We start from the raw sequence: 25,057 nt of genomic DNA, 5'->3' as shown, positions 1-25,057 counted from the left end.
TCCCCAGGGCAGGAGCTCCAAGCAGCCTCCCAGGACACTCCCTTGGAGACAGGTTGTCCTGAAGAAGCTGTCCCAAGCTCTGGGCAAGGTCCATCTCATCCAGGTGAATTTTTTCAGCTAAAAACAGGTAATTGGGCTGCTCAGGGTTGCAGGGATGGAGTTTGCATCCTCACCCCTCCCAGGTCTCTGCCTGGAAGAGGAGCTGGTTCATTTCCCCAGCCTCAGGAGTGCCCTGCACCCCAAATTTCTCCCGAGGGTGGCCGGGTCCCCCAGCTGCTGTCACACAGTGCCATCTTGTGGGTCGTGAGACCGCGGCTGGAGCCAAGGCAAGAAGGAAAACACGTCTGGGTCCTGTGGTGGATCTGGCTCCATCCGAGGAGGCATCGCTGATGCGATTTTGCTCCATAAAAGCCATTTGGGAAGGGGAGGAGGTTGGGCTGGAGCGGGGATGGTGACGATCACGCCTTGGGAATGACAAGGAGCTGCTCATGAGCTGGTGCTGTGCCTCAGTTTCCCTGCCTTCAAGAGCTGGGGTAGGGAACTGCTGGTTTTCAATCCGAGGTGCTCAGGGAATCCCAGCGAGATGTTGCTGTCTGCAGCTCCACCCTGTGCCCGTGCCCGATCCTGAGCTGGTTTGAGGTAGGACACCCCAAAACCACCCCATGGTCCTGCAGCACCAGCCCCCCCAACCCCCCAGGCTCTGCAGGTTCCCTGCCTCACTCTCCTGGGAAATTCATTATTTATTTCTTTTTTAAAAAAGCATGGATTTGGAGGGACATTTTAACATCTGGGCCTGTTTCTCTGCTTTTTTTCTAGCCCCATAAGGGCCAGAATCACAGAATCATGGGGTGGTTTGGGCTGGAAAGGACCTTCAAGATCATTCAGATCCAACCCCCTGCATGGGCAGGGACACCTCCCACCAGCCCAGGCTGCTCCAAGCCCCATCCAACCTGCCCTTCAACACTGCCAGGGATGGGGCAGCCACAGCTTCCCTGGGCAACCTGGGCCAGGCTCTCACCACCCTCACAGCAAATAATTCCCTCCTCATGTCCAACCTCAAGCTCCCTCTTCCACTTTTCATCCATCCCCCTCATCCCATCCCTCCCTGCCCTTGTCCCAAGCCCCTCCCCAGCTTTCCTGGAGCCCCTTCAGGCACTGGAAGCTGCTCTAAGAATCACTCTTTTCACTCTGTTTCCTTCATCTGCTTTGCAAGGATCCCCCAATACCAGGAGTTGGGGGGGGCTCTGCCTCCCCCACTTCCCCCCCCCCCCCAGACCCACTCTCAGCCCCCCGTGGGGTGGATGGAGCTGAATCCTGCCCTGGGACTTTCCCCCAGCAGCAGCTCCGTGGTTCTCAAGCTGGAGCAGAGGGGGCTTGGCAGGGTTTGCTCCTGCAGGCAGCTGCTGGGGGGAGGAAAAAGGGATCAAACCAAACAAGGCCCCTCCGTGCTGGGGGGTGGCCTGGGGACCAGCCTGCCAGGACCTTGTCCTCGTGCAGAGTGGAGCAGTAGGGGACACGTGCCCCCCATCTCTGGGTTTGGGGTCTGAAGCTCTTGCCAAGGCCAGAGCCACACAGCACAGGGGGGGGGGTGGGCTGAGGCCAGCCAGCTCATCACAGCAGTGGGCACCACCTGTGGGTACTGCAGAGCCCCGGGCAGCCCCCTGAACTGGGCTCCATGGTCCTGCATCCCCCCTCTGTGCCACCTCACGGAGGGTGAGGAGGAGCTGGAGTGTCCCTCCTCCCTGAGGCTGTGCTGGGCTCAGAGCTGCTCAGTGTTGTCCTGCTCGTTGCTCCTGGGGGACATTTCCCCCCTCAGAGCCAGGTCCTGGAGGGACTCTGGGCAAAGACAACCCACGTGCCATCTCCTGCCTCCAGTGCTGCTCCTCCAGCCCCCCTGGCAGACACTCACCCCAGCCCTACACCAACATCTCCAGATGATGCAGAGGTGTTCAGAAATCCTGCCCTGCTCCTCTGCAGCTGCCATCATAGTGGGGACAAGTTCAGCTCATGGTCACCTTGGTACACTGATGGCATCCCCAGCACTGGCAGATCTCATCTGGTTCCATCCATCCCATTTTCTTCCTCGGGTTCCTCAGGGCTGGATCAGCCTTGGAGAAGCCAAAAGAGCTGCAGAAGATGGGAGGGAAGAGGCAGCCCCACACCCCACCCCACATCCCTAGGCAGCTGAAGTCACCTGGGGCTGCTGGAAACCTCTGGTCCTTCTCTAGGGAGGGTCTCCAGCCTCCCAGCACCACCAGAATAACCCACCAGCAACACCAGCAGGTCACTGTGCAGGGTAGCAAACCCTCCAGCTTACCAGTTTGAGTGCCCCGTAAAGCCAGTGTGTACTGGTTGAACTGGCCTGGGATGGAAGACCACCTCCACCATGCTCCTGAAGCACCTGCAGGCAGCCAGGCCCTGAGAGGAGCCCTTGCAGGGGCTGGTGCTGGGTGGAAGGAGGGAACTGGAGGACAAAAGGGGACAGAAGGACAACAGCAGCCACAGAGCAGGACAGACACGGACACCCATGGGTGCCAACATTGCCCATTGCTTCACCTCCCTGCACCCCCAAACCTCAGCCAGCCCCCAAAGCCCACCCCAAGAAAGGAAAGAGGAGCAGGCAAGAAGCTTGGAGAGAAGACATTTGGTAAGAAGAGACTTTTAATCAGACTCTGGTACAGCTCTTACAGGGCTCCTCTCGCCAGCCCAGGTGGGAAATACACCAGCTAGGAGGTTACACGGGATGAGTTACTACAAGATCTGTGCTTTTACCTGTACAGGAGGGTTCCACCAGCCTTGTGCTCACTGGTCACATCCTGCTGTGTCCCTCCTGGCCACCAAAGCCACCCAGCCCCACCACAGGGCTAGGGGAAGGGCTGGGGGACAGGAGGAGGGCAGTGGGAGCTGCTCCAGGGAAGGGCTGAACTGTTTGGGTCTAAGGAGGTTGGGTTTTTTTTTGGGGGGGAACAGGCCAAGGGACAGCCAGGGAAGGTGCACATCAGCAGAAGACAACCAGAACCTCCAACCATCCCAGCTGCTTTGCACCTGGGTCAAGAGCAGGTTGTGGCTGGGACGTCCAGGATGGAGCAGCAAGGTCAGGGGCAGATTTGGGGCTGGAGCATCCCAGCTCCAGCCCTATGGGGCCCACACCCACTCACCCACCCTTGGAGCCACAGGGGTGGGCACCCTCCTGCCCTCAGCCACCCCCTCTCCCCCACCACCTCCCAGACCCCCTTAAAGATCCCCCAACCTTTAGGGTTTCACCCCCTCTTGATCTCCCCAGCACCTCCTTGTCCCCCAGCCAGGGACATTATCCTGCTCCCAGCAGGAACCCAGCAGGGAGCCAATATGTGGGAACGGGAATATTGGCAGCAATTCCTCCCCCCTCCTTCTCCCCCCACCAGGAGGAAAACTGAGAAGTGCCTGACAAAGAGCAGCTACTCCCTGTGCCTCTGGGGAAAGGGGGGAGGGAATAAAAGAGGGGGGGAAAAAAAGGGATTTCCAGGGCTTGGGACCTCGAGGAGGTGGGTGGAGGGAGAGCAGGAGAAACCAACCCTCCCCCAAAAAAAGTGCCCCCTGACCGAGGCCACCCACGCATCCACAGGCACGTCCCACGGACACAGGGACGACAGGGAGCTCCCCAAAGTCACACACAACCCACCCCCCCCCAAAAAAAACCCACCGCAACAACCAACCTCCCCCCTCCCCACCCCCTGTGCTTAACAGTGAGCAAATGCCACCAAGGAATAGGGGAGTTCCACGGATATAAATGAAGGTGGTGACCCTCCTCCTCCTCCTCTTCCTCTTCCTCTTCCTCCTCCTCCTCTTCCTCCCCCTCCTCCTCCTTCTCTTCCTCTTCCTTTTATTCTTCCTCCTCCTCTTCCTCCTCCTCCTCCTCCTCCTCTTCCTCCCCCTCCTCCTCCTTCTCTTCCTCTTCCTTTTATTCTTCCTTCTCCTCTTCCTCTTCCTTCTCCTCCTTCTCCTCCTCCTCCTCCTCTTCCTTCTCTTCCTCTTCCTCCCCCTCCTCCTCTTCCTCCTCCTCCTTCTCTTCCTCTTCCTTTTATTCATCATCCTCCTCCTCCTCTTCCTCCCCCTCCTCCTCCTTCTCTTCCTCTTCCTTTTATTCTTCTTCCTCCTCCTCCTCCTCTTCCTCCTCCTCCTCCTCCTTCTCCTCCTCCTCCTCTTCCTCTTCCTCCTCCTTCTCTTCCTCCCCCTCCTCCTCCTTCTCTTCCTCTTCCTCCTCCTCTCCCTCCCCCTCCTTCTCTTCCTCTTCCTCCTCCTCTCCCTCTTCCTCCTCCTCCTCCTCCTCTTTCTCCTCCTCCTCTTCCTCCTCCTCCTCCTCCTCCTTCTCTTCCTCTTCCTCCTCTTCCTCCTCCTCCTTCTCTTCCTCTTCCTCCTCTTCCTCCTCCTCCTTCTCTTCCTCTTCCTCCTCTTCCTCCTCCTCCTTCTCTTCCTCTTCCTCCTCTTCCTCCTCCTCCTTCTCTTCCTCTTCCTCCTCTTCCTCCTCCTCCTTCTCTTCCTCTTCCTCCTCTTCCTCCTCCTCCTTCTCTTCCTCTTCCTCCTCTTCCTCCTCCTCCTTCTCTTCCTCTTCCTCCTCTTCCTCCCCCTCCTCCTCCTTCTCTTCCTCTTCCTCCTCTTCCTCTTCCTTTCCTCCTCCTCCTCCTTCTCCTCTTCCTCTTCCTCTTCCTCCTCCTCCTCCTGCTGGACCCCCAGAGCAGCCCAGGCTCCTGGGGCGGGGTGGAGGGGACACACACACACACACACACACACGATGATCACCCACCACACACGAGAAAATAAAAAGGTAGAAAGATGTCCCAATATACAAGGAGAATTGATCTGTACAAGCACTGGGCATGAAAATAGGTCACGGGTCACTTGGGGATATGATTTGTCATTTAACAGCATTTACAGTGACATTTACAGAATAAATATACAAGAGAAGCAGAGATTCTCCAGGTTATTGTTCCATCTCCTCTCTCTGGATAGATTTGATGGATCTAGGATGTAGCTTTTTTTGATACCTTCTTTAACAACTTGGCCTCTCGTTGGTGCTGCAAGAAGAGGGGAGGAATGTGAACGTCCCCCCCCCTTGGCTGGTTTGGGAATGGTGATGGGACAGAGGGAGGTTGGATTCTTCCCTCCAGGCTTTGAGGAGCATCAGGGATGGGAGGTGTCCTGCTCCCTTAACTCCATGGGAGCTATGGTGGGAATGGGGGGCAACACACAGAATCACTGAGTGGGGGGGTTGGAAGGGACCTCTGGAGATCATCTAGTCCAACCCCCCCTGCCAGAGCAGGGTCACCTAGAGCAGATCCCACAGAAACACGTCCAGAGGGTTTGGGATGTCTCCAGAGAAGGAGACTCCAGCACCTCCCTGGGCAGCCTGTCCCAGGGCTCTGCCACCCTCACAGTCAACAAGTTCCTCCTCATGTTCAGCTGGAACCTCCTGTGCTCCAGTCTGTGCCCATTGCCCCTTGTCCTGTCACTGGGCACTGCTGGGAAGAGAAGGTGACGTTGGGCAACGATTTGGCTCATCCTCTGGTTTGCTGGTTGGGTGGAGGGAACAGGGGATGGAAGGAGAAGCAAGAGATGGGAGGAACATCTTGCCTAACACTGGGGAAATGCCACAGGATTTGTGCTTCTCCCACTGGGAGGTGACAGGGGGGGGATATTCCTGTGTCCCTCCACATGGGCAGGGGCAGGAGAAGAACAGTGGAGGGGATGCTGAGGGGGGGACCACTGGAGGAGACACAAGGGGCTGGTGCTCCTCAGAGCCATCAAACACTGAGCTGCTTCAGTTCCCTCCGTGCCTCCCTCTTTCCTCTGGAAAAATGGTTGATGAAGGGTCTAAGCTCATTATCCAGGAAGAATCTGCAGGTCACCAGCCAAGCCCATGGAGAAGGACTATAAATAACCACAACCCACCAGAGCAACAGCATTGTGGGGGACTTCCTGACCCCAGGGATGCTGAGAGAAGCCAAGGTTGGAGCAGGTACTTTCTGCTGGCACCTCCCAGCCGAGGTGGCAGAAAACCCACTGACAGGGAAGCAGAGGAGAGAAGGACTCATGGCTAAGCACCCACAGACCTGGCCTTCAGACTGGCTTGAAATCCCACCACACGCCATCGGAAGCCCAGCAGGACCAAGGATGAGGAGCTCCTTCAGCTTTTGGAGGCCATAATAACGTGCTGAGAGGGTGCAAGCAAGTTGCTGCTCCCCTGTCCCCAGAGGGAAGGGAGGAAGGTGCCACATCATTTTGGTGTCCCGGGCAGAAATGCTTGGCTACCTGCAGGATTCAGGGAAACCACCCTCAGTCCTAGTGGGACATTCTTGGAGTTGGCAGATACCAACTCTTCCTAGACAGCCTGGGGAGAAACAAGGTAAGATCACATCAATCTGGTCCCCAGATAAGGTGGATGGGCACCAAAGAGGCCCCTGGGCTCTAAGAAGGGCTCACCAACCTGGATCAAGGACTCTGAGACCTGGCACTGAAAGCCAACAACTGCTGCTCAGCAGACCCCTGTTGGTCACCCCCACCTGAAGGCTGGTGAGCTCCTGTGGAGGTGCAACGGGAGATGACACAGCCCCCTTGGCTCGGAGCTGTGAGACACGAGGACACGTGTCTGGAGACAAGCTCTGCCCAGCTCACCTGGGCTGGTGGGTGCAAGGGAGTCGGGGATGGGTTCCTGAGAGCTAAACTAGGGCTGGGGTAGGACTGGGTGTCCCACAGCTTCTCTGCTCGTCCCTCTGGGACATCTAAGAGAGGAGACCATCTCCATGCCAGGGAGTTTGGTTCAGCAGAGCATCCCACACATCAGGAGTCATCCCAGGAGAGCATTCCTGACCCCTCCCCCATCATGGTAGCCCCATGCAGGCCCCACACACCCTCACACATCTACATCTCCCTCACATCCCAGGTCCTTCTGCCACTCTGCACAACAACTGCCAAACTTTGGACCACCTTGACCGCATCATCCCACGGGTGTGACATCTCCCTGTCCCAGAACAACCCACATCCCCACGGTGGTGGCACCAAGACAGACACCAAGGATCCACCATCTCACACATGGCAACGTCTCAGCCAGCCCTGAGCTGCTCCTGGCCCAACCCTGGTCAAAACGTGGGGGGATCTGGGGGTGTCCACAGCTATAAAAACCTACAGGAGATACAACAACAACAACGATGGTGACAACCACAGCAGCACCCTTTTGTGCTATGAACATTGATGGTTAATTGTGCTCGTTGGAGTAAGGCCATGGGCTCCTCCTGGCTCAGGGACAACAGACAGGGAGGGAAGAGCCCTGGGCTACAGGAGGAAGCATGGTTGGCTTCCAACCTGCCACCAGGTCCTTCTTCTAACCATCAGCTGCTCAGAAAAAAAACAACAAGAGAGATTCCTTGCTTCAGATTGAGGAACAACTCCCAGGAAGATCTTGCAGCATCTCTTGGTCCTCCTCCCTTCCCCACAGGTAGAGCCTGGGGGGTCCTGCCTTTCAGCCCAGGGTTGTCCTGCCCCTCCCCAGTCCCTTCTCCTCGATGTCACCTTAGAAACGGCTGCTTTTGGTTACGATTTTACGAGGGGTTTCTTCTTCTTCATCTTCCTTACAGAATGAATTTTCCTTGTTGCCTGGACAGCCAGGACCCCACTCCCCAGTGACTTCCTCTCCTGGTGGGGGTGGTGGTGGGCGGGCAACCATCACAGCTCAGATTCAGGGGTGCTGGCCAGAAGGTACCCACTGCCATAACGTCCGTTGGGGGCACCGCTCATTTCCATGGGGGAGTTGCTCCCAGGCCCCAGGTAGGAACGGTGGGTGGGCATGGGGGATGGGGTCTCACTGGGCACCTTGCTGAGGATGAAACGGGTCTCATCATTGTCTTCCAAGTTGGAGATGTCCTTCATCATCCTGCCCTTCTTGTAGGTGACAGAGAGGGCGTTGGAGCCGTCGGACACGAGGTGGAACTGCCGGAGGATGAAGACCAGAGGCAGAGGGAGGGATGCCAGGATGATCAGAGAGATGAGGATGGCCATGGCCCAGGTTGGGTAGAAGAGGAACTTCTCTGCAGCCTGGAAGAGGCAGAGATTTGGTGTCAAGGGGCTGTTAGAGCAAATCGTGGAATGGGTTGGGTTGGAAGGGGCTTTAAAAATCATCCAGTCCCAACAGCCACGGGCAGGGACACCTCCCACCAGCCCAGGTTGCTCCAAGCCCCATCCAACCTGCCCTTCAACACTGCCAGGGATGGGGCAGCCACAGCTTCCCTGGGCAACCCGGGCCAGGCTCTCACCACCCTCACAGCCAAGAATTTCCTCCTCATGTCCAACGTCAGCCTCCTCTCCTCCAGTTTAAAGCCAATCCCCCTCCTCCTGGGTTCATGTCAGGGGAAAGGACATGGTCCTGCAGACAGCATGAAGCTCTGCAACCAACCCAAAATCCAAGCTCAAGCTTCAGCCCCTGATCAGAGCTGGCTGGAGACTTCTGGGCAATGTGGCCAAACCTGATGGGCTGCAGAGGATGAGCAGCCACAGGCAGGACATCTCCCAGCAGGGAGAGGAGAAACGAGCAGAGCTGGGCTGAGCAGGGTGGTCTGCAGGTCTCAGCTGCCTCCTGCTCAGCCTGGACCTGGGGTGGAGGGGGCTGTGGGGAAGGGGGGCTGTGCTCACCTCTTCTCTGATCCATGCACTGTAGCCTGGTGGGCTGACTCCCAGCTGGATGATGCTGGCAGTCATCAGCACGGCCATGCAGATGGGAGACACGTACTTCCAGGTGTAGTAGTAGAACTGGTAGGGCCGGAAACCCAACATCTCCGTCAGCTCCTGCATGAACCTGGTGGCAAAAAGAGATGGAACCCACCTCCAAGTGAGAAACTCCATCCCAGGAGCCCCTGTGGTGAATTACGCTTCAGGTAGAGCCTGAAGAAGAACCAAGCTGATCCAGACAAGCAGCTCAGTGTCCCAGAATCACTGAATGAGTTAGAAAGGACCTTCAACATCATCTGGATCCAACCCCTCTGCATGGGCAGGGACACCTCCCACCAGCCCAGGCTGCTCCAAGCCCCATCCAACCTGCCCTTCAACACTGCCAGGGATGGGGCAGCCACAGCTTCCCTGGGCAACCTGGGCCAGGCTCTCACCACCCTCCCAGGGAAGAATTTCTTCCTTTAATCTAATCTCAATCTCCCTCTTCCACTTTAAAACCTCTTCCCAGCTTGTACCAAGGGAGAGAAAAGAGCTTATGTCCCTCAAGCCTGTAGGACTTGTTGGGAACCTCCTCAGGAAAAGGCCTTTTGAACCTCCCTTGCTCTGGCCAACTCATGAAAAGCAAGACCGAGCACTAGGGGGAACAAGGTCTCCTTCCAGAAGATCCTGGAAACCTCAAACAAGAAGGTAATACCAAGAACACCACAGCCAACAGTAGATACCCAACAGAAGGACCTGCTCCTGGGGATGGGTTACACCAAGGGCAGGGCAAGAGGATCAAGGTGAACTGAGTTCTTGCCTCTCTCAGGTAGCTGCCCCTGGGGCCCTTGCTCCATCACAGGTGGCCTCCTGGGGAAGAAGTCATAGTCCATCCTAGAGTTGCTTTGGTTGGGAAAGAGCTTTAAGCTCATCATTTCCAACCACTAAAAGTCCTATGGAAAAGATCTGGGAGAAGGTGGGGTTTTTTTTAGGCAGGAGCTGGAGCACAGTTACTCTTTTTGTTGTACAAAAGTCTTACTTCTTGGTGCCATAAATCCAGGCCACAGCAATGTTCTCCAGGATGACCACGACCGTGAGGGGCAACGTGGCTGAATAATCATCAAACATGGTGACAAAATAATTCCCAGAGCGTTGCACGAAGATCAGTCCCACCAGGAAGGCAAAGATGCAGCAACCGACTGTGGGGAGCAAACAGGCAGGGTCACCCCAAGGCTTTCACCCCAAGGTCCATCCCCTGCATTAGCAGGACCCAGTACATGTCCCCACTCTTCTGGAGGGACTCCCCAGGGCCATGGGGACCCTCCACCCCTTTCCCCTGGAGGTTGCAGGAGAAAAGACCTCACCTGTGAACACTTCCTTCCGCACCTTGAAGGTGTCGATGATGGGTGTGGTGATGCCAGACATGGTCCCAATCATGCTTCCCAACCCCAGGTTTATCAGCATCAGGAAGAACATGACAGACCAAAATGGAGAGGCTGGGAAGTGGGTCATAGCTTCTGTGAAGGCAATGAAGGCCAAGCCAGTTCCTTGCACCGACTGTTCAGGGGGAGAAAGGACCAAAAGATGAGGAGAAACATCGAGGACACCACCTACAAGTCCCCGAATGTCTCAGGTCTCTCCTGTCACACTGAACCATTCTTTGAGGAAAGAAAAATCCAGTCTGGTGCCCCAGGCTGGAAGCAGGGATGACCCTGTTGGACTTGCTATGGGCAGACCTCTACCCCACCCCAGAAAGGACCACTACATGGTGGAGAAGACCACACGGACAGGGAATCACCATCCCTGAAGGGTCTCTAAAAACAGCTTTTCCCAGATCCACGTGCCAGGAGTGATCCAAGTAGAGCAGCTTCTACCAGAGAGAAGCTTCCTCCTGGAAGACCACCAGGTACCTTGTTGAGTTCATCCTCCAACAGGCAGGGGTCCAAGCCCAGTTCTTTGAAGTGCCCCTCTTTAACTGTCATGATGACCCTGTACATCTCATTGTAGTCCTTGGCAGTGAGGTGGGAGAAGTTCACGTGGGGTGGGATGAGGTCGTGGCTCAGCACATTGGTGTTCAGGTAACCCAAGATCTTCTCAGCGTTCCTAAGGGAGAGCAGAGTCTGGTCACCTGGAGACATCCCCTTCCTCCCAGGGTGGAGGACAAGGCCTGACCATGGAAACCCTTTGCCCTGGGCAGGATGAACCTCCCTGGGTCACATTACCCAGGTCAGAGGGACCTGGGGAGGGACTTTTGACAAGGGCAGGAAGTGACAGGACGAGGGGAGATGGTTTCAAAGTGCCAGAGGGGAGATGGAGGTTGGACATGAGGAGGAAATTCTTTGCTGTGAGGGTGGTGAGACCCTGGCCCAGGTTGCCCAGGGAAGCTGTGGAGGCTCCATCCCTGGAGGTGTTCAAGCATCACCCAGCTCCAGAGCACTTACTCTGTTACCTCCAGACCCACCACAACCAGAAGCAACCAAGACCTGCCCACCCCAAACAGTGAAAAAGCAAATCCTCTTACTCCACCACACATTTCTCATTCATGATGTTGGCCTTGAAGCCCAGCACAGCAAACACAACCAAGGTGGCCAGGACGGACGTGAAGAAGTTGATGAAGGAGACCAGTGTGGCATCAAAGTGGCAGTTGTTGTCCTGCTTGTTGTAGCTGGAGAAGGCAATGACTCCTCCAAAGCCCAAGCCCAAGGCAAAGAAAACCTGGGTAGCTGCCTCCCGCCACACCTGGGGGTCCAGCATCTTGTCCAGCTTGGAGAGGAGACAGAAGAAGAAGTTAGGTGGTTTGGTGGCCCCACAGCTCATCCCAGGGGAGCCAGAGCTGAATGAGAAGGCTGCTACACCTACAACCCGGGCTGGTTTTGGAGAAGTCATGGACATGCTTTAATCTACCACAACCAGGTCTTGGGTTACTCGTGAGTCCTGCTTCTCTTTCCCACAGAGAACCAAGACATGGAGAAGGGGAGGTGAAGGTTTGACCTGGCCATGTCTCTGGGTGCTTCACCTGCTCAAAGACCAAGCTGGGTGCCTGATCTCCCAGTGCAAAGCCCTACAGCTTCCCAGTGGACCACCCAGCTGTCCTGGGGAGCTGTGCTTCCCCATCAGCCCCACCCAAGGGAGCCACAGGTCACCCAGTGATGGGTCTCCATCCTCCTCTGGCCACCTCCTGCCTCCAGAGCACCTGGAGATCATGAAATCAAACATCTCTGCTGGTGGGTTTGTTCAGCCTCCCAACCCCACAACCACATCCCCCCTTCTCCTGCCAGCCAGAGCTGCAGGCTGGAGGCCTCCAAGCATCATTCATCAAGAGAACATAATTAATATCTTCTAACAGCCTCGCCGACTGAGATGATTCATCTACATCTCTGCTTAATTAATTAATTAGCTGGTTAATTAATGGATGCATCCCACCAGTGCAGTTTTTGCTGCCAGCCACCGTAGGATCGTATCATGGGATGGTTTGGGTTGGAAAGGACCTTAAAGATCATCCAGTTCCAACCCCCCTTCCATGGCCATCTTCCCATGGAGCATTAAATACAGCACCTTGGGCACCCCCATGCCCCCCACCCTGGTGTCTGGGCACCCAAAGGTGATGGGAGCAAAGCTAAGGCTTAGTGAAGCTCCATGGTGGTGAGTTGGTGAAGCTCTTAGATGTCCTGGCCCTACCTGGTGGTGTATCAGGATCTCTGAGGTAGTTTGGGGTTGGTTCTGTGGGGTTTTTGGGGTGGAAAGGGAAAATAAAGGGAAATAGGGTGGGAGGAGCCAGGAGGAGAAGCTGCTTGGAGCCTGCTGAGCTTGGAGGTTCTCACCTTGGGTGTGAACATGTGCATGATCCCATCCACTGCCCCACGCAGCAGAAGTCCTCTCACCAAGAAGCAAACCAGCACCACGTAGGGGAAGAGGGAGCTGAAGTACATCACCTGGAGCGAGAGAGATGGTGGAACCAGGGCATGGTCACCTTCACTGTCCACTCAGCTCAGCCCCCCAAGCCCAGGGCAGCTCAAGAGGGGTGAGAAGGGAGGGTTGTCCTCCCCAAGATGAGGTTGCTCCTCAGGCACTGCAGGGTTGAGCTGTGGGTCTCCTCGGTGCAGGGTGAAGCTCAGGTGGATCTGCACAGTTCTTGGACACACATAAGAGGGAAAACCTCTTGGGGCTGCTGAAGGTGAAGGTGCTGGTGATGACTCTCAAAATCCCTGAACCAACTGCTGGTGGCCAGGGAGCCCAAGGGAAGGACAGCTCTGCACCCCCAAGCCCATCTCCTTCCCCCAGCAGCTGCAGGCAGCTCCAGTTGGTTCCTGGCGTGGGGAACACCTCCAGTGGCCCAGTGAGCAGATATTGAGAGGACTTCATTCTGGGCAGAGGAGACCTGCTGTCCTGGTCCTGCTCCTGCAGCTCCCTCCCACCCCCATGGCTCTCAGGGCCATGGGGCAGGGGTCTCGTTGCCTCCTGCTAACGCACCAGATGTTCTGCAGAGCACATCTGGAGACAGGGATGGCCAAGTGTCCCAGGACATCATACCCTTCTGCATTCCACCCACTGCTTCAACTGCCACCAACCTCCACCAGCCACCAGCAACCCTCTTCCCAAGCTTTCTGTCCCTCCCTGCCCTCCTCTCCAGTGCTCCCCCCAGGAAGGAGGACTCAGCTCCCATCTCTGTGTCCTACAACCACCCGTTGAGGGGGTGTGCATGGGAGGTTTGACCACTGATGGTCCCCAAATGCAGGGGCTGGGCAGAGGATTTGGCCAACCTGACGTGGCTGAGCCCTGGGCCATGGCTGCAGGTGTCAGTGGGGCTGAACCTCTTCCTTGAACCCTCTTCTGATCTTATTCTGGATCCCCCCAGTGATGTCCCCAGCTCTGGAGCAGGTTGAACATCTCAGAGGACACAGCATCACCCTCCAGCCACCCCAGATCAGCACAGCAGAGCGTGGTCCAGTCAGGAGGTTCCTGCCTCGAGGACACCTCAGTGGCCACCAATACCCACCTTCCCTGAGGACTGGATGCCTTTGATCATGGCCAAGCCAACAAGGCTCCAAGCCACCAGCAGACACAGGGTCATCTTCCAGTTGAGCCCCCCACTCTCTGAGATGGAGTTGGAGATGTCCAGGGTCTCCCTGTACCAGAAGTAGGTGGTGGCCGAGCTCCTCTCACATTCAGTCTCCACAACTGCAAGTGAGCAGAGGCAGGAGAGCGTGAGGGGGCTGGGGAAGAGTCACCCACCATCTCTTAGAGGGTGAAGATCAACTAATGTCCAAGCCCTGCTGGAGCTGGCCAGGGAAGGCAAGCACCCCAGGAAAAGAAGGGTCAGGAATTAATGAGGCTCATTTTTAAGAAGAGACAAGACATGAAGGCAACATCAGGTGAAGATCAGATGTTCCATACCAGGAGAGACATTTGCACTTGCTATAAAACCTCCTGGAGTGACCCGAGGAGATCCTGAGATGTTATGAAACACCACCAGCTCCATCAGCATCTCAGCCGGGCACCAATGGAGCAACCAGGTGAGCCCTGTCCAGCTCTCACTGTCATGGTCCTGGCTCATCTCCTGGCCCCAGGCAGCCTAGAAACCCAAGCTCTGGATCCCCAGACGAGGATCCAGTCATGGAAAGACCCCCCCAAAGGGAGAGCATGGGAGAGACTCCTCCAACCCAAGGGAAACATCTCCACCTGATCAAGGCACCTGGACTAGAGAAGACCCAGTGCCCCAGGAGACACCTCAACCTCGGCTTTCCAAAACCTGGGACAGATTCTGGGGGGTCCTCAGTGTCCCCCTTTCCCTGGGAACTGCTCCCTCCCACCCTGGTGGCCACTCCTCACCAGCCACGGAGCCGTTTTTCACGACGGGGCACTCGCTCCAGGGCAGAGGGTACTGGAAGGACTTGAAGAAGTAGAAGATGCTCCAGCCAATGATGACGTTGTAATAGAGACCAACGAAAAAACAGACCTGGGGGGGAGGAAGGAGGAGGACAGGGTGTTCAGTCCCAGGGCTGTGTCCTTGTCCCCAACACCCCTCCCACCGGGCAGGGGTCAGAGGTGTTGGGATCAGGGGATGGGACCCTTCCCACCCAGCCCTAGACCCAGGGATGGTGCTGGAAAAAAATTCCCCTTGACCTCTCAAACCTCCTCGTGGCACCAACCTCCAGGTTGGCTCCCAGGCCACCCCGCAGCCCCCCAGGGGGACCCACGGGTGAGCTCACCAGGCAGCTGGCGTAGCCAATGCCCCCCAGGCGAGGACAGATGTAATTCCAGACCCCGATGCTGCCCCGGCGGATCCGCTGCCCCACCGCCAGCTCCAGGAAGAAGAGGGGGAGCCCGATGATGATGAGCAGGACCAGGTATGGCACCAGGTAGGCACCTGGCAGAGGAGAGAGAGCTCAGCATGGAGCCAGCCCTGCCTGCAGCCAAGGATGGATGGATGGATGGACAGGGATGGGCAGGCAGGGCAGAGCTGGGACAGGCTCTGCTTGGTCCATCAGTTGGTTTGTGAAGGATCTGGGAACGCAGCTCCGGGGTTGGGCAGCAGGTGGGACAACCGTGGGGAGGAGCAAACACCTGTGTGTGGAAGAGAAGGGTGCAGCATCCCCTGCCAGTGTGGGGACGTGTGGGACAGACCCCAGTGCACCTAGAGACACGCTGCATCCATCTGGCCACCTCGGCTCATGCACAAGGAGCCACCTCTGAGAGCCAAGGAGCCACCTCTGTGAGCCAAGGAGCCACCTCTGAGAGCCAAGGAGCCACCTCTGAGAGCTAAGGTGTCACCTCTGTGAGCCAAGGAGCCACCTCCACAAGCCAAGGAGCCACCACCACAAGCCAACCCATGGGGACACGTGCAGGTTTGCAGACACACGGACAGGGAGGAGCCCTCCTGTTTGCCCAGGTCCTGCACAGCCAACCTCCCTGCTCTGATCTGCACCCTTCCTAGACACCCCACATGCCCCACAGACACCTGCACCCCCCATGGACACACACACCCCCCCATGGGCACCCACACCCCCACCAGCAACATTCACCATGTGCCACCCAGCCCACAGCAAGCTCCTCTGGCAGGGGGGGAAGCCCAATTAGAACCACGGTCCATCTCTGCCTAATTGAAGAGGCCAGGGAGGAACCAGCAGCTCCGTGACCAAGTGACAGGAAGGGCTGGGTTGGCTGAGGGATTCTCCAACCTCCTGCCAGGACCAGGCTCTGCAGCTTGGGGTTGGCTCCCTCGGGGCAGCAGGTGAGCCAAAGGTTCCCTCTGGAGCCTGGGTGCTGTCAGCAAATTCCCAGCTGGATTTCCAGCCAGGTGACAGTCACCATCCCCTGGGCCAGGGCAGGACCTGTGGCAGCTGCTGCTGCTCCAAGTGGTGACACTGCAAAGGGATCCAGCCCGGTGTCCTGAGCTGAGCAGCCTGACAGTGGGCTGGGATTGATGGGTTAGAATTCCTGGAATTCCTGGTTTGGGTTGGAAGGGACCTTCAAGATCATCTAGATCCAACCCCCTGCACGGGCAGGGACACCTCCCACCAGCCCAGGCTGCTCCAAGCCCCATCCAACCTGCCCTTCAACACTGCCAGGGATGGGGCAGCCACAGCTTCCCTGGGCAACCTGGGCCAGGCTCTCACCCCCCTCACACCAAAGAATTCCCTCCTCATCTCCAACCTCAAGCTCCCTCTTCCACTTCTCATCCATCCCCCTCACCCCATCCCTCCCTGCCCTTGTCCCAGGTCCCTCCCCAGCTTTCCTGGAGCCCCTTCAGGCACTGGAAGCTGCTCTAAGGTCTCCCTGGAGCCTTCTCTTCTCCAGGCTGAACACCCCAACTCTCCCAGCCTGGCTCCAGAGCAGAGCTGCTCCAGCCCTCCCATCATCTCTGTGGCTCCTCTGGACTCTCTCCAGGAGCTCCATGTCCTTCCTGTGTTGGGGGCTCCAGAACTGGACCCAGCAGAAGTGCTGGTGAGGAGATAAATTAAGATGCAGCAGCCCAGGGCAATGAGGAAGATGAGAGAAGAGGGCAGAGCTGGACCCTGGGGTAATTTGAGAAGAACCATGAGCATCCCATGTCCACAACAACTTCCTGGGCATCCCAACCCATGGATGGACAGAGATGAGACAGATTCAGCTGGAAATGTGTCTAATATTGCAGATTTTCTTCCCGAAATCTCTGGCAAGACAGACACCAGCTCCCAGCTGGTTCCCAGCACACGGAGTCCTGGGAATTTGGCTCCAGCCCATCTTGCTCCCAGCAGGGAACAGTTCTTCCCCCACCAACACCCACCTGGGGAGCAGGAGAAGGAGCAGCCACCACCTCATCCCCCCTGGACTGCTCAGCAGCTCCTGAATTGGTTTGTCCATCACTCCCCAGCTCCTACATCCATCTGCCTGGTTCCAGCCTCACGTCCTGGTGGGAACCCCAACCCCAGGGCCAAGCAAAGGGAAGGAAAGGCAGGAAATCAGCGTGTGTCCCATGGGACAGGGGAGATGATGCCACTCGGCCCAAGGAAGGGCAGGAAAGGTCAGTAACCTGCTGCTCCAGCCAGTTCCCACCTCCGTGCCTCAGTTTCCCCATCTGTTAAATAGGAGCAATGGCTGGGGCAGCTTGTGAAGCCTATTTTTGAGACCTGCACGTGTCCCACACCCCAGAGCTCCTCCAACCAGCCTCTCCAGTCCCTGCCTGGCTCAGCACCCCTGTGTCCCACAGCAGGATGGGCCCCAGGGCTGGGTTCAAAGCCAGCCCAGCTGTCTCCTCTGCTGCAGGGGGGCTCGGGGCTGCTAGGGCTTCCATTCCTCATCCCCACTTCCCATCCCACTTGGCCTCTTGTCCAAAACCACTTCCCTAATGGTCAGCCAGCACCTTCAGCCCTGGGCTTGCTCGGGAATACACCAGGATGAATCCCAGCCAGGGGACACCAGCTGCTCCTCCTCTTGCCCAGCACCTGAGACAGCCAAGGCCAAACCCCACCGAGACACAGGACACCAGAGACCTCAGAACAGACTGAGCCACTTTCACTCACTGCACTAATTACAGGGAGTTACTGACTGCTGTGCCAGTGGGGAAACTGAGGCACGGCTGGGCAGAGTGAAGCAGGACTTTGGGTCTCTAACCTCCAGGTCTGAGCTGGTTCCAGATCTCCTTTAATGAGAGAAGATGCTGAGTTGGAAGGGACCCATCAGGATGATTGAGTCCAACTCCTGTCCCAGTGTAGGACACCCCAAGAATCACCCCGTGCTCCTGAGAACATCATCCAAACGTTCCTTGAACACAGGCAGGTTTGGTGCTGTGATCATTGCCCTGGGCAGTTGGTCCCAGTGCTCAACCACCCTCTGGGTGAAGAACCTTTTGGATCCAACCTAAACCTCCCTTGATCCTGCCATTTCCCCTGCTCAGAAGTCAGATGCAAGGAGCTGTGTGATGAAGCCAGCAGGGCCATCTCCATCTCCATCCACCCCAGCTCCACATGGACTCCAGGCTCTGCCTCCAACCTCCTCCAACCCATCCCACCTGCCAATGGGATGCACCAAAGGCAGACACTGGAGCCCCACATGGCATGGTCACTGCACCCCAAGACCAATCCTAGACCCCCATATCAGCTGTGTCAAGCCACTCTCCACCAAAACCAAGCTCAGCCCCAAACTGGAGACCTTAGAGCACCTCCCAGGGGCCTCAGCAGAGAAGACAGTGACCGGACAAGGGGTGATGGTTTGAAAGTGAGAGAGGGGAGATTTAGGTGAGATATTAGGAAAAAGTTCTTCCCTCAGGGTGGTGAGGAACTGGGATGGGTTGCTCAGGGAGGGGGTTGATGCCCCAGCCCTGGAGGTGCTGGAGCCCAGAGGGGCAGTTGTGTCCTGGGCTGCACCAAGAGAAGTGTGGGCAGCAGGGCCAGGAGGGGATCCTGCCCCTCTGCTCTGCTCAGCCCCCACCTGGAGTCCTGTGTCCAGTTCTGGTGCCTTCAGCACAAGAAAGATATGGAGCTGTTGGAGAGAGTCCAGAGGAGCCACAGAGATGACAGAGGCCTGGAGACAGGCTGGGAGAGCTGGGGGGTTCAGCCTGGAGAGGAGAAGGCTCCAGGGAGACCTGAGAGCACCTTCCAGTGCCTGAAGGGGCTCCAGGAAAGCTGGGGAGGGACTTGGGACAAGGGCAGGGAGGGATGGGATGAGGGGGGTGGATGAAAACTGGGAGAGGGAGCTTGAGGTTGGAGATGAGGAGGGAATTCTTTGGTGTGAGGGTGGTGAGAGCCTGGCCCAGGTTGCCCAGGGAAGCTGTGGCTGCCCCATCCCTGGCAGTGTTGAAGGGCAGGTTGGATGGGGCTTGGAGCAACCTGGGCTGGTGGTTCCCTGCTCATGGCAGGGGGGTTGGAACTGGATGATCTTGAAGGTCCCTTCCAACCTAAATGATTCTATGATTCCATAAATGTGGGACACCGGGAACAAAGTGTGCCAGCAGCAGGAAAACACTGGGATGCAGGAGGTGGCCACAGTGTGCTCCAATCCAACCCTGAAGGCTACAGAGCAGCCACCAGGGTGGGAAGTGCTGACTGCAGAGGGCTTTGTTTGGGAGAATGACTCACGGTGAAGATGACACCGGAGATGTTTTAATTATTGAGGGCGTTGGGGCTTTGCCAGCTCCAGGTTTGGGAACATTGCAGAGCCAGGAAACTGGGGAGAGTGAGGGAAAGCTGGGCTGATCCCACCTTCCTCTGCTCCTGCTCGGGAAGGGGCTGCTTCCCACCCCTGCCAAGGTCAGTGCTGAGGAGGAGAAGCCTCAAAGGCCGGGTTTGAATTGTCCCTCCTCTCACTGGTGGCATGAAGGGTGGTGGGTTTCAGCCCAGCTGGGAAAACCTCAGCCCTCCAGGATGCTCCTGGAAGTCCAAGGAAGGGCTTGGCTTGGGTTGGGAGGATGGGCTGGCTGGAAGGAGGGTTTGGGAAGAGGCTGGAGCCAACACAAGGTGGCCTCAGGACACAGGGAAGGACACTCTCTTCCTTTTCTTAACCCTTAGTTTCCTAATTGCCCCAACAGGAACTGGGGGCTGTGGTGGGAAATCCTGGCTCCCAGCCTGGGGTTCACATTGACAAGAGGAAAATGGGCTCAAGCTGCACCAGGGAAGGTTTGGATTGGATCTTAGGGGAAACTTCTTCACTGAAAGGGTTATTGAGCATCGAGGCTGCCCAGGGAGGTGGTTGGGTCCCCATCCCTGAAGGTGTTTCAAAGCCATGTAGATGTGGTGCTGAGGGACCTGGGTTAGCTCTGGACTTGGTAGAGTTGGGTTAATGGTTGGACTGGATGATTTTAAAGCTCTCCAACCTGAGGGATTCTGTAACTTCAGAGCAGGCAGGTAGACACCCTTCAGGAAGGTGCCATCACCACCCCCCAGGTTCCTGCACCTCCTCACCAACGCACACACAGCAACAAGCAGCTCCTGCCTGCCCCGTTCCACTTCCCAAGCCCAAACAACCCCTGTTCCACCCCCAGGATCCACACCCCAAGGTGCAACCAGACAGGATGAGCCACAAACCTTCCCTGCCCCATCTCTCACCTCCTCCATTCTTCTGGCAGAGGTAGGGGAAGCGCCAGACGTTGCCCAGCCCCACCGAGTAGCCGATCTGGGCCAGGATGTACTGCAGCTTGCTGTTCCATGCTGGCCTGTTCTCCCCATCCAGCTCCTCCTCTCCATCCTTCTGCTTGTCCCAGGTCTCTCCTGTCACGTTGAGGACACTACGTTTGTAGTCCACGGGCTCTTCATGGGCCAGCAAGTCGGCCACCGACTCGGTGACCGGCTCACTGCTGTGCTCCCGCTGTGTCACTTTGCTGTTCTTCGGCATCAAGGTGGCTCCAGGTGGCCCCCAAGGGGCAAGGCAGGACCAGGAGTGGGAGATGAATGTCCTGCAGGGAATGGCACCCGGGTGAGCTACAGCTCAGGTCTCACCTCCTCTTCATCAGCAGGACCTGGGTGAGGAAGCGGGTCAAGAAAGGATGAGTTGATTTTGCCTTCCCCCAGAGGGTGTCCTGGTGCTGGTGGGAGTGAGAGAACCAAGGGGGAGAAGGGTCTCCATCACTCCATGCTTTGGAGACCCCCGTTGGGCTTAGGGGATGCTAAGGACCCCCTTCTCCATGAATGATGGACCAGGAGCCACCCAGTGGTTCAGCATTCACAGAATCGTTCTGGTTGGAAAAAACCTTTCAGATCATCAAGTCCAACCATTCATGGAGAAGAGCCTCCCATGGCCCACAGGAGGGAATGTCCCTGGGCTGCAGGGGATGGTGACAAGTGACAGAGCTCATCACATCACCATGACACCTCTTTCATCCTCTAGCAACCCCACGCCCAGGCCAACAACACTGGTGCTCCTTGGAGCACCGTGAAATTCTGCTCTGCTGAGATAGGGCTCCCCAGCCCAGGAAAGCACATCCCTCTGCTCCATACTGGGAAAACTGGGCTTTGACTGGCAGCTCCCACCCCAGCTGGGACTGTGCAGCTTTGCCAACAGATGAAAAGGCCCAGAAACCCCACAAGAAATTCCACATCTTGGGAAAATGACTCTCCTATACTTGCTCCTTTTCTCTCTGCTCCATCCCTGCTTCTCAGGGGACACCAGGCTGGTCACCAGCCCCTGGAAAAGTGATGGTGCCATGGCTGGGGACCTGGCCCCAACATTATCTCCCCCTGGGGGGCTTTCTCCTTCAGCTCAAAGCTCCTACAAGACCCAGGTGGCATCTCACAGGTGACATTGCACAAAACAAACCCCTCAGCACAGCCCTTGGGGCAGCGTGGATGGCAGGTCCCTCCCAGGATGGAAGGTGCAGGACGAACCTCCCCCTGGAGGCGAAGAAAAACTCACCCCCGGTTTCCCAGCTCCACCCCCAGCTCTCCTCTCCTTTCCTTCCTTTCCCCCTCTCCTTTCCTTCAGACAAACCTCCACCTTTCTGACCCAATTCCACTCCCAACCCCAAACCTTCTCCCAGCGGTGGGTCCGGCCCCGGGTGACAAAGCCAAGGTCCCACCAGGAGCAGAGCATCACCAGCAGCAAACCTCACCCTCCCTTGCCCTCACCTGGATGATTTTCCACCCCTGAAGAAAGTTCCCCCTTTTCCAGGCCCCCCCTTTCTTCTCAGGAAAGCTATTTTGGGCTGTCGGCTGCATCCGTTGCCGGGGCAACCCTGTGGGCTCCGCATCTTTCCTGGATCCGGTTCCTCCAGAGGAGCCTTTGGAATGATTCCTTCAAGCTTGAGGTTTCATTTCCTAACGAGGCCTCATTCACAGAAACTACTCGTGGCTCCAGCCTGGCAAACACCAGCAGGTGGCTGCTGGAGCCTCCTCAGCTGGGCTGGGGATAGGGATGGAGGGGAGGGGTCTCCTCCAACAACCTGGAAATCACCAGGATTTCCATCTGGTTTGGATCAGGTTCTGTGCAGATTCATTGTTGAGGGGGGATTTTTTGCTGGTCCCTGTCACTCAGCAACCATCTAAGGTCCTTTGGAGTGAGGGTGACTCAGAGCTTCAGGAGGGCTCAGTCTCAGGGGCTAAAGTCTCTCTTGATATTTCAGCCCGAAAGATCTGGGATCTGCTGGCCCAGCCCCCAGAGCTCAGTGCCCAGTGACCAGGGCACCCAAAAATTGGTCTCCTGGGGCAGCTCAATCCCTTGGAGCAAAGCTTGGGAGATGCCCAGCTGCAGGCCAGCACGATGGGGTCAGGACAGACCCCACAGCCTCTCCCTCTGCATCTCCACCTCAGCCTTCCTCAGTTTAGGTCCCCCCAGTGTCACCCTTTGGAGCTGAGAGGCAGCAGGGCACAGTGGTCCATGAAGAGCAGGTTTCTTCAAGCACCTCCAAGCTCTCAGCACCTTGGAGGACACTCCAGACAGCAACATTCCCAAAGGATCTGGGGATAAAAGGGGGGTCTTGGGTGCTTTCCTGGCGCTGGGCCTTTCAGGCGTTGGGATGAGATGACACTAGAGGACGAGATGAGGGTGAAGGAGCAGAGGTACAAGTCCTCCTCCCCACAGAAGATGCACCCAAATGGAACCAGAAGAGGGGAAAACGCTGGTATAGTCCAACTTTTGATCCCACCATGGTTCTGCTTGGGGAGGTCCTGCTGTCTCCCAGACAGCTCAGCCCCAGCCTGGTGAAGCTGGTGTTACCCAGAGGAGATCCAGGACCATTCCCAACAGTGATGCCATCAGCACACCCAACTTTAGCCACCCATGTCCCTGCAGATCCCATGGGATGAACCCATGGGATGAACCCACCAGCACAGAGCCACCAACCCGCAGGACGTGGGGACCCAACCCAACAGGACCATTCTGATTCCTTCCCCCAGCATTTTGCCCCAGCCCCAAGCTCCACACCCCTCAAACCAGGAAGTACCCCCCGAACCCAGCCCAGAAAGGTATTTCCCCTCATTCCTTTGATGGAAAAAGGAATTGAATCAAAAATTCATCTGCCAAAAATAATAAACCACCCCCTGAGAAAGAGGAGGCAGAGCAGCTGACAACCAGGAGCTGGAGAGAGACAGAAACCCCTTGTCACTGACAGATGGAGATTCAGGTTGTTTACTTAGTCCTCATGACCTTAATTTTCTTAAATGTGCTGCTTTTTTTTTCCCTTCTTCCTCTTTAGAAGGCAGATTAGGGCCTTTCAGAGCCCAGGGCTTGTGATAACCTCACTTGAACTGCTGGGCCAGGGGGGGTCTCTGCACCATCCACCTGGTCCAGGTAAAAGCCACGTTGATGCCACCCCCGTGGGTGCCTGGAGAGGAACCACAGAAGCACCAGGGAAAGGACCTGCTTGTGCTGGGGTTGGTGGTGGTGCTTCTAGGGATGACTTGAGAGCAGCCAGCATCTCCTGGGGTGTCAGGAGGGGAGAGGCTGAGGAAAGATCACTGGGTTGTCCCTGGGGATGAGTTATCTCCTGCATCTCCCACCCCTCCTTGGTCCTGGGTGTCTCCTGGAATGGCATTGCCAGTTTCCTGGGTCCTGGTGGGTGCCCTCATGTCTAACCCCTTGCAGGACCTCAGCCCCTCAACAGAGCAACCACCAACCCCCCCCTGAGCCCTTCCTGGCTGAGCCCGGGGCTCCTGCCTCCACCAAGTGACAATTCCACGTCCTACCTGTCCAGGTGACACAGGGGTGGCCTCCATCCTGGTATCCCTTGGCACTGACAAGCTCAGAAGCCACCTTTGCAGCAGGTCAAAGGGACATGGCACTGGTTTGCTGTGGGACAAGCTGGATTCACCCCACCCGGAGAAGAGGCAGAGATGGAGAAACTCCTGCTTGGCTGCACCAGGGGAGGGGGGTGCCCAGAGATTCCCATCGATCCCAGGCAGAGACAGAAACACACAGCAGGGAAAAAGCTGCAGTTTGGGCTGAGGGAAGGTTCCTGGGAGCTGAGGACACCGTGTCCCTCAGCCCAGCCCTGCCAGCAGCACCACAAAGGGTTCGGGGGGGGAGGTAGGAATGTTCCGAGCCACGTCACCTGCCTCAGCCCATCCCTGCTTTCCTGGGAAGGTGCCTGGGGAGCCCTGAAGCAGCCTGGAAATGTGTCAGCAGAGCTCTCAGCTGGGCCTGGGGAGGCACAGGCAGGAGGGGAGGATTTACAGCAGCCACCAGCAGCAAACACGCTCAGGGGCTGAAGGACAGGCACGGGGCGGAGGGGGGGGAAGAGAGATTTCTTCTCTCCTGGGTCCAAATTCTACACTTCCACCCCGTTTGGGTCCATCAAGGGGAAACCGAGGCAGGAAAACCCCCAGGCTGAGGCTGGGTGAATTCAGAATGGATACTTAAACCATAAGGACTCACTGCTGGTCCCTCCCTACCCCTCCACCTCCTTCAGCTGCCTCCCTGCTGCCCTCAGCTTCCAGGGAAATCCCCCCCAGCTCCTAAAAGAGAAGGAAAAGGTGCTCCTGGAGAAGCAGCCAGCTCTCCAGGCCCCAGAAGGTCCAGATCATTCCATCAAGGTCACAGAGCAGGGAGAAGGGAGGGAAGAGCGAAGGGACCAGAGGGATGTGGGGAGGTGGCAGATCCCTGGCAGGTTGAGGCTGGGAGATCTGAGCACCCACGTGCAGCTTTCCCACCTGCCCTGGCACACAAGGGGCCAGGGAGAACCTGTACCCAGGGCCAGGCTGATTGGTGCAGATGGGGACACTGAAGCAGGGGAGGGAAGGGATGGATCCAAGGTCACCCAGGAAGCCTGAGAGCCCAGGAAGGAGAGGGGGAGGGAAGGGCTGAGCATCCCTCCCAGTGTCCCAGGGAAGGAGCCTGAGATCCACATCCCAGCTTGGGGATCAAATCATGAGGAAACCTGCTCCAGGCCTCTCCCTGCTGCTCCCCGGGGTCAGGAGAGCTGCCATGATGGGAGAGGGAGGTCCTTCAGGAGGCAGCCCACCTTCACCCTTGGGAG

General features: G+C 57.1%; 1 protein-coding gene across 1 annotated transcript; it reads right to left on the bottom strand.

Moving 5' to 3' along the window:
* Positions 1-5,359: 5,359 nt before the first annotated feature.
* Positions 5,360-20,612, bottom strand: SLC6A17 (solute carrier family 6 member 17). The gene is made up of 11 exons (XM_051639187.1): positions 20,199-20,612; positions 14,886-15,043; positions 14,506-14,632; positions 13,673-13,854; positions 12,498-12,608; positions 11,198-11,439; positions 10,587-10,779; positions 10,041-10,233; positions 9,716-9,875; positions 8,662-8,824; positions 5,360-8,067 (listed from the first exon to the last, which is right to left on the bottom strand). Exons 1-11 carry the CDS (start codon positions 20,482-20,484, stop codon positions 7,699-7,701), a joined length of 2,184 nt encoding a protein of 727 aa, XP_051495147.1. The 5' UTR covers positions 20,485-20,612; the 3' UTR covers positions 5,360-7,698.
* Positions 20,613-25,057: the final 4,445 nt, after the last annotated feature.

The sequence above is a fragment of the Apus apus genome, chromosome 23, assembly GCF_020740795.1.
Source record: "Apus apus isolate bApuApu2 chromosome 23, bApuApu2.pri.cur, whole genome shotgun sequence".
Lineage (NCBI taxonomy): Eukaryota > Metazoa > Chordata > Aves > Apodiformes > Apodidae > Apus > Apus apus.
Note: the sequence above shows the minus strand (reverse complement) of the source record. Positions and strands in the feature narration are given on the sequence as shown.

What these genes read in the sequence shown, in the direction of transcription:
- SLC6A17 (XM_051639187.1), bottom strand. Translation starts at nt 20,484, where the DNA reads ATGCCGAAGAACAGCAAAGTGACACAGCGGGAGCACAGCAGTGAGCCG. An exon ending in GCATCCAGTCCTCAGGGAAG is followed by an intron (nt 12,609 to 13,672) that starts GTGGGTATTGGT and finishes CTCTCGCTCCAG; the next exon opens with GTGATGTACTTCAGCTCCCT. An exon ending in TGGAGGATGAACTCAACAAG is followed by an intron (nt 10,234 to 10,586) that starts GTACCTGGTGGT and finishes CCCCCTGAACAG; the next exon opens with TCGGTGCAAGGAACTGGCTT.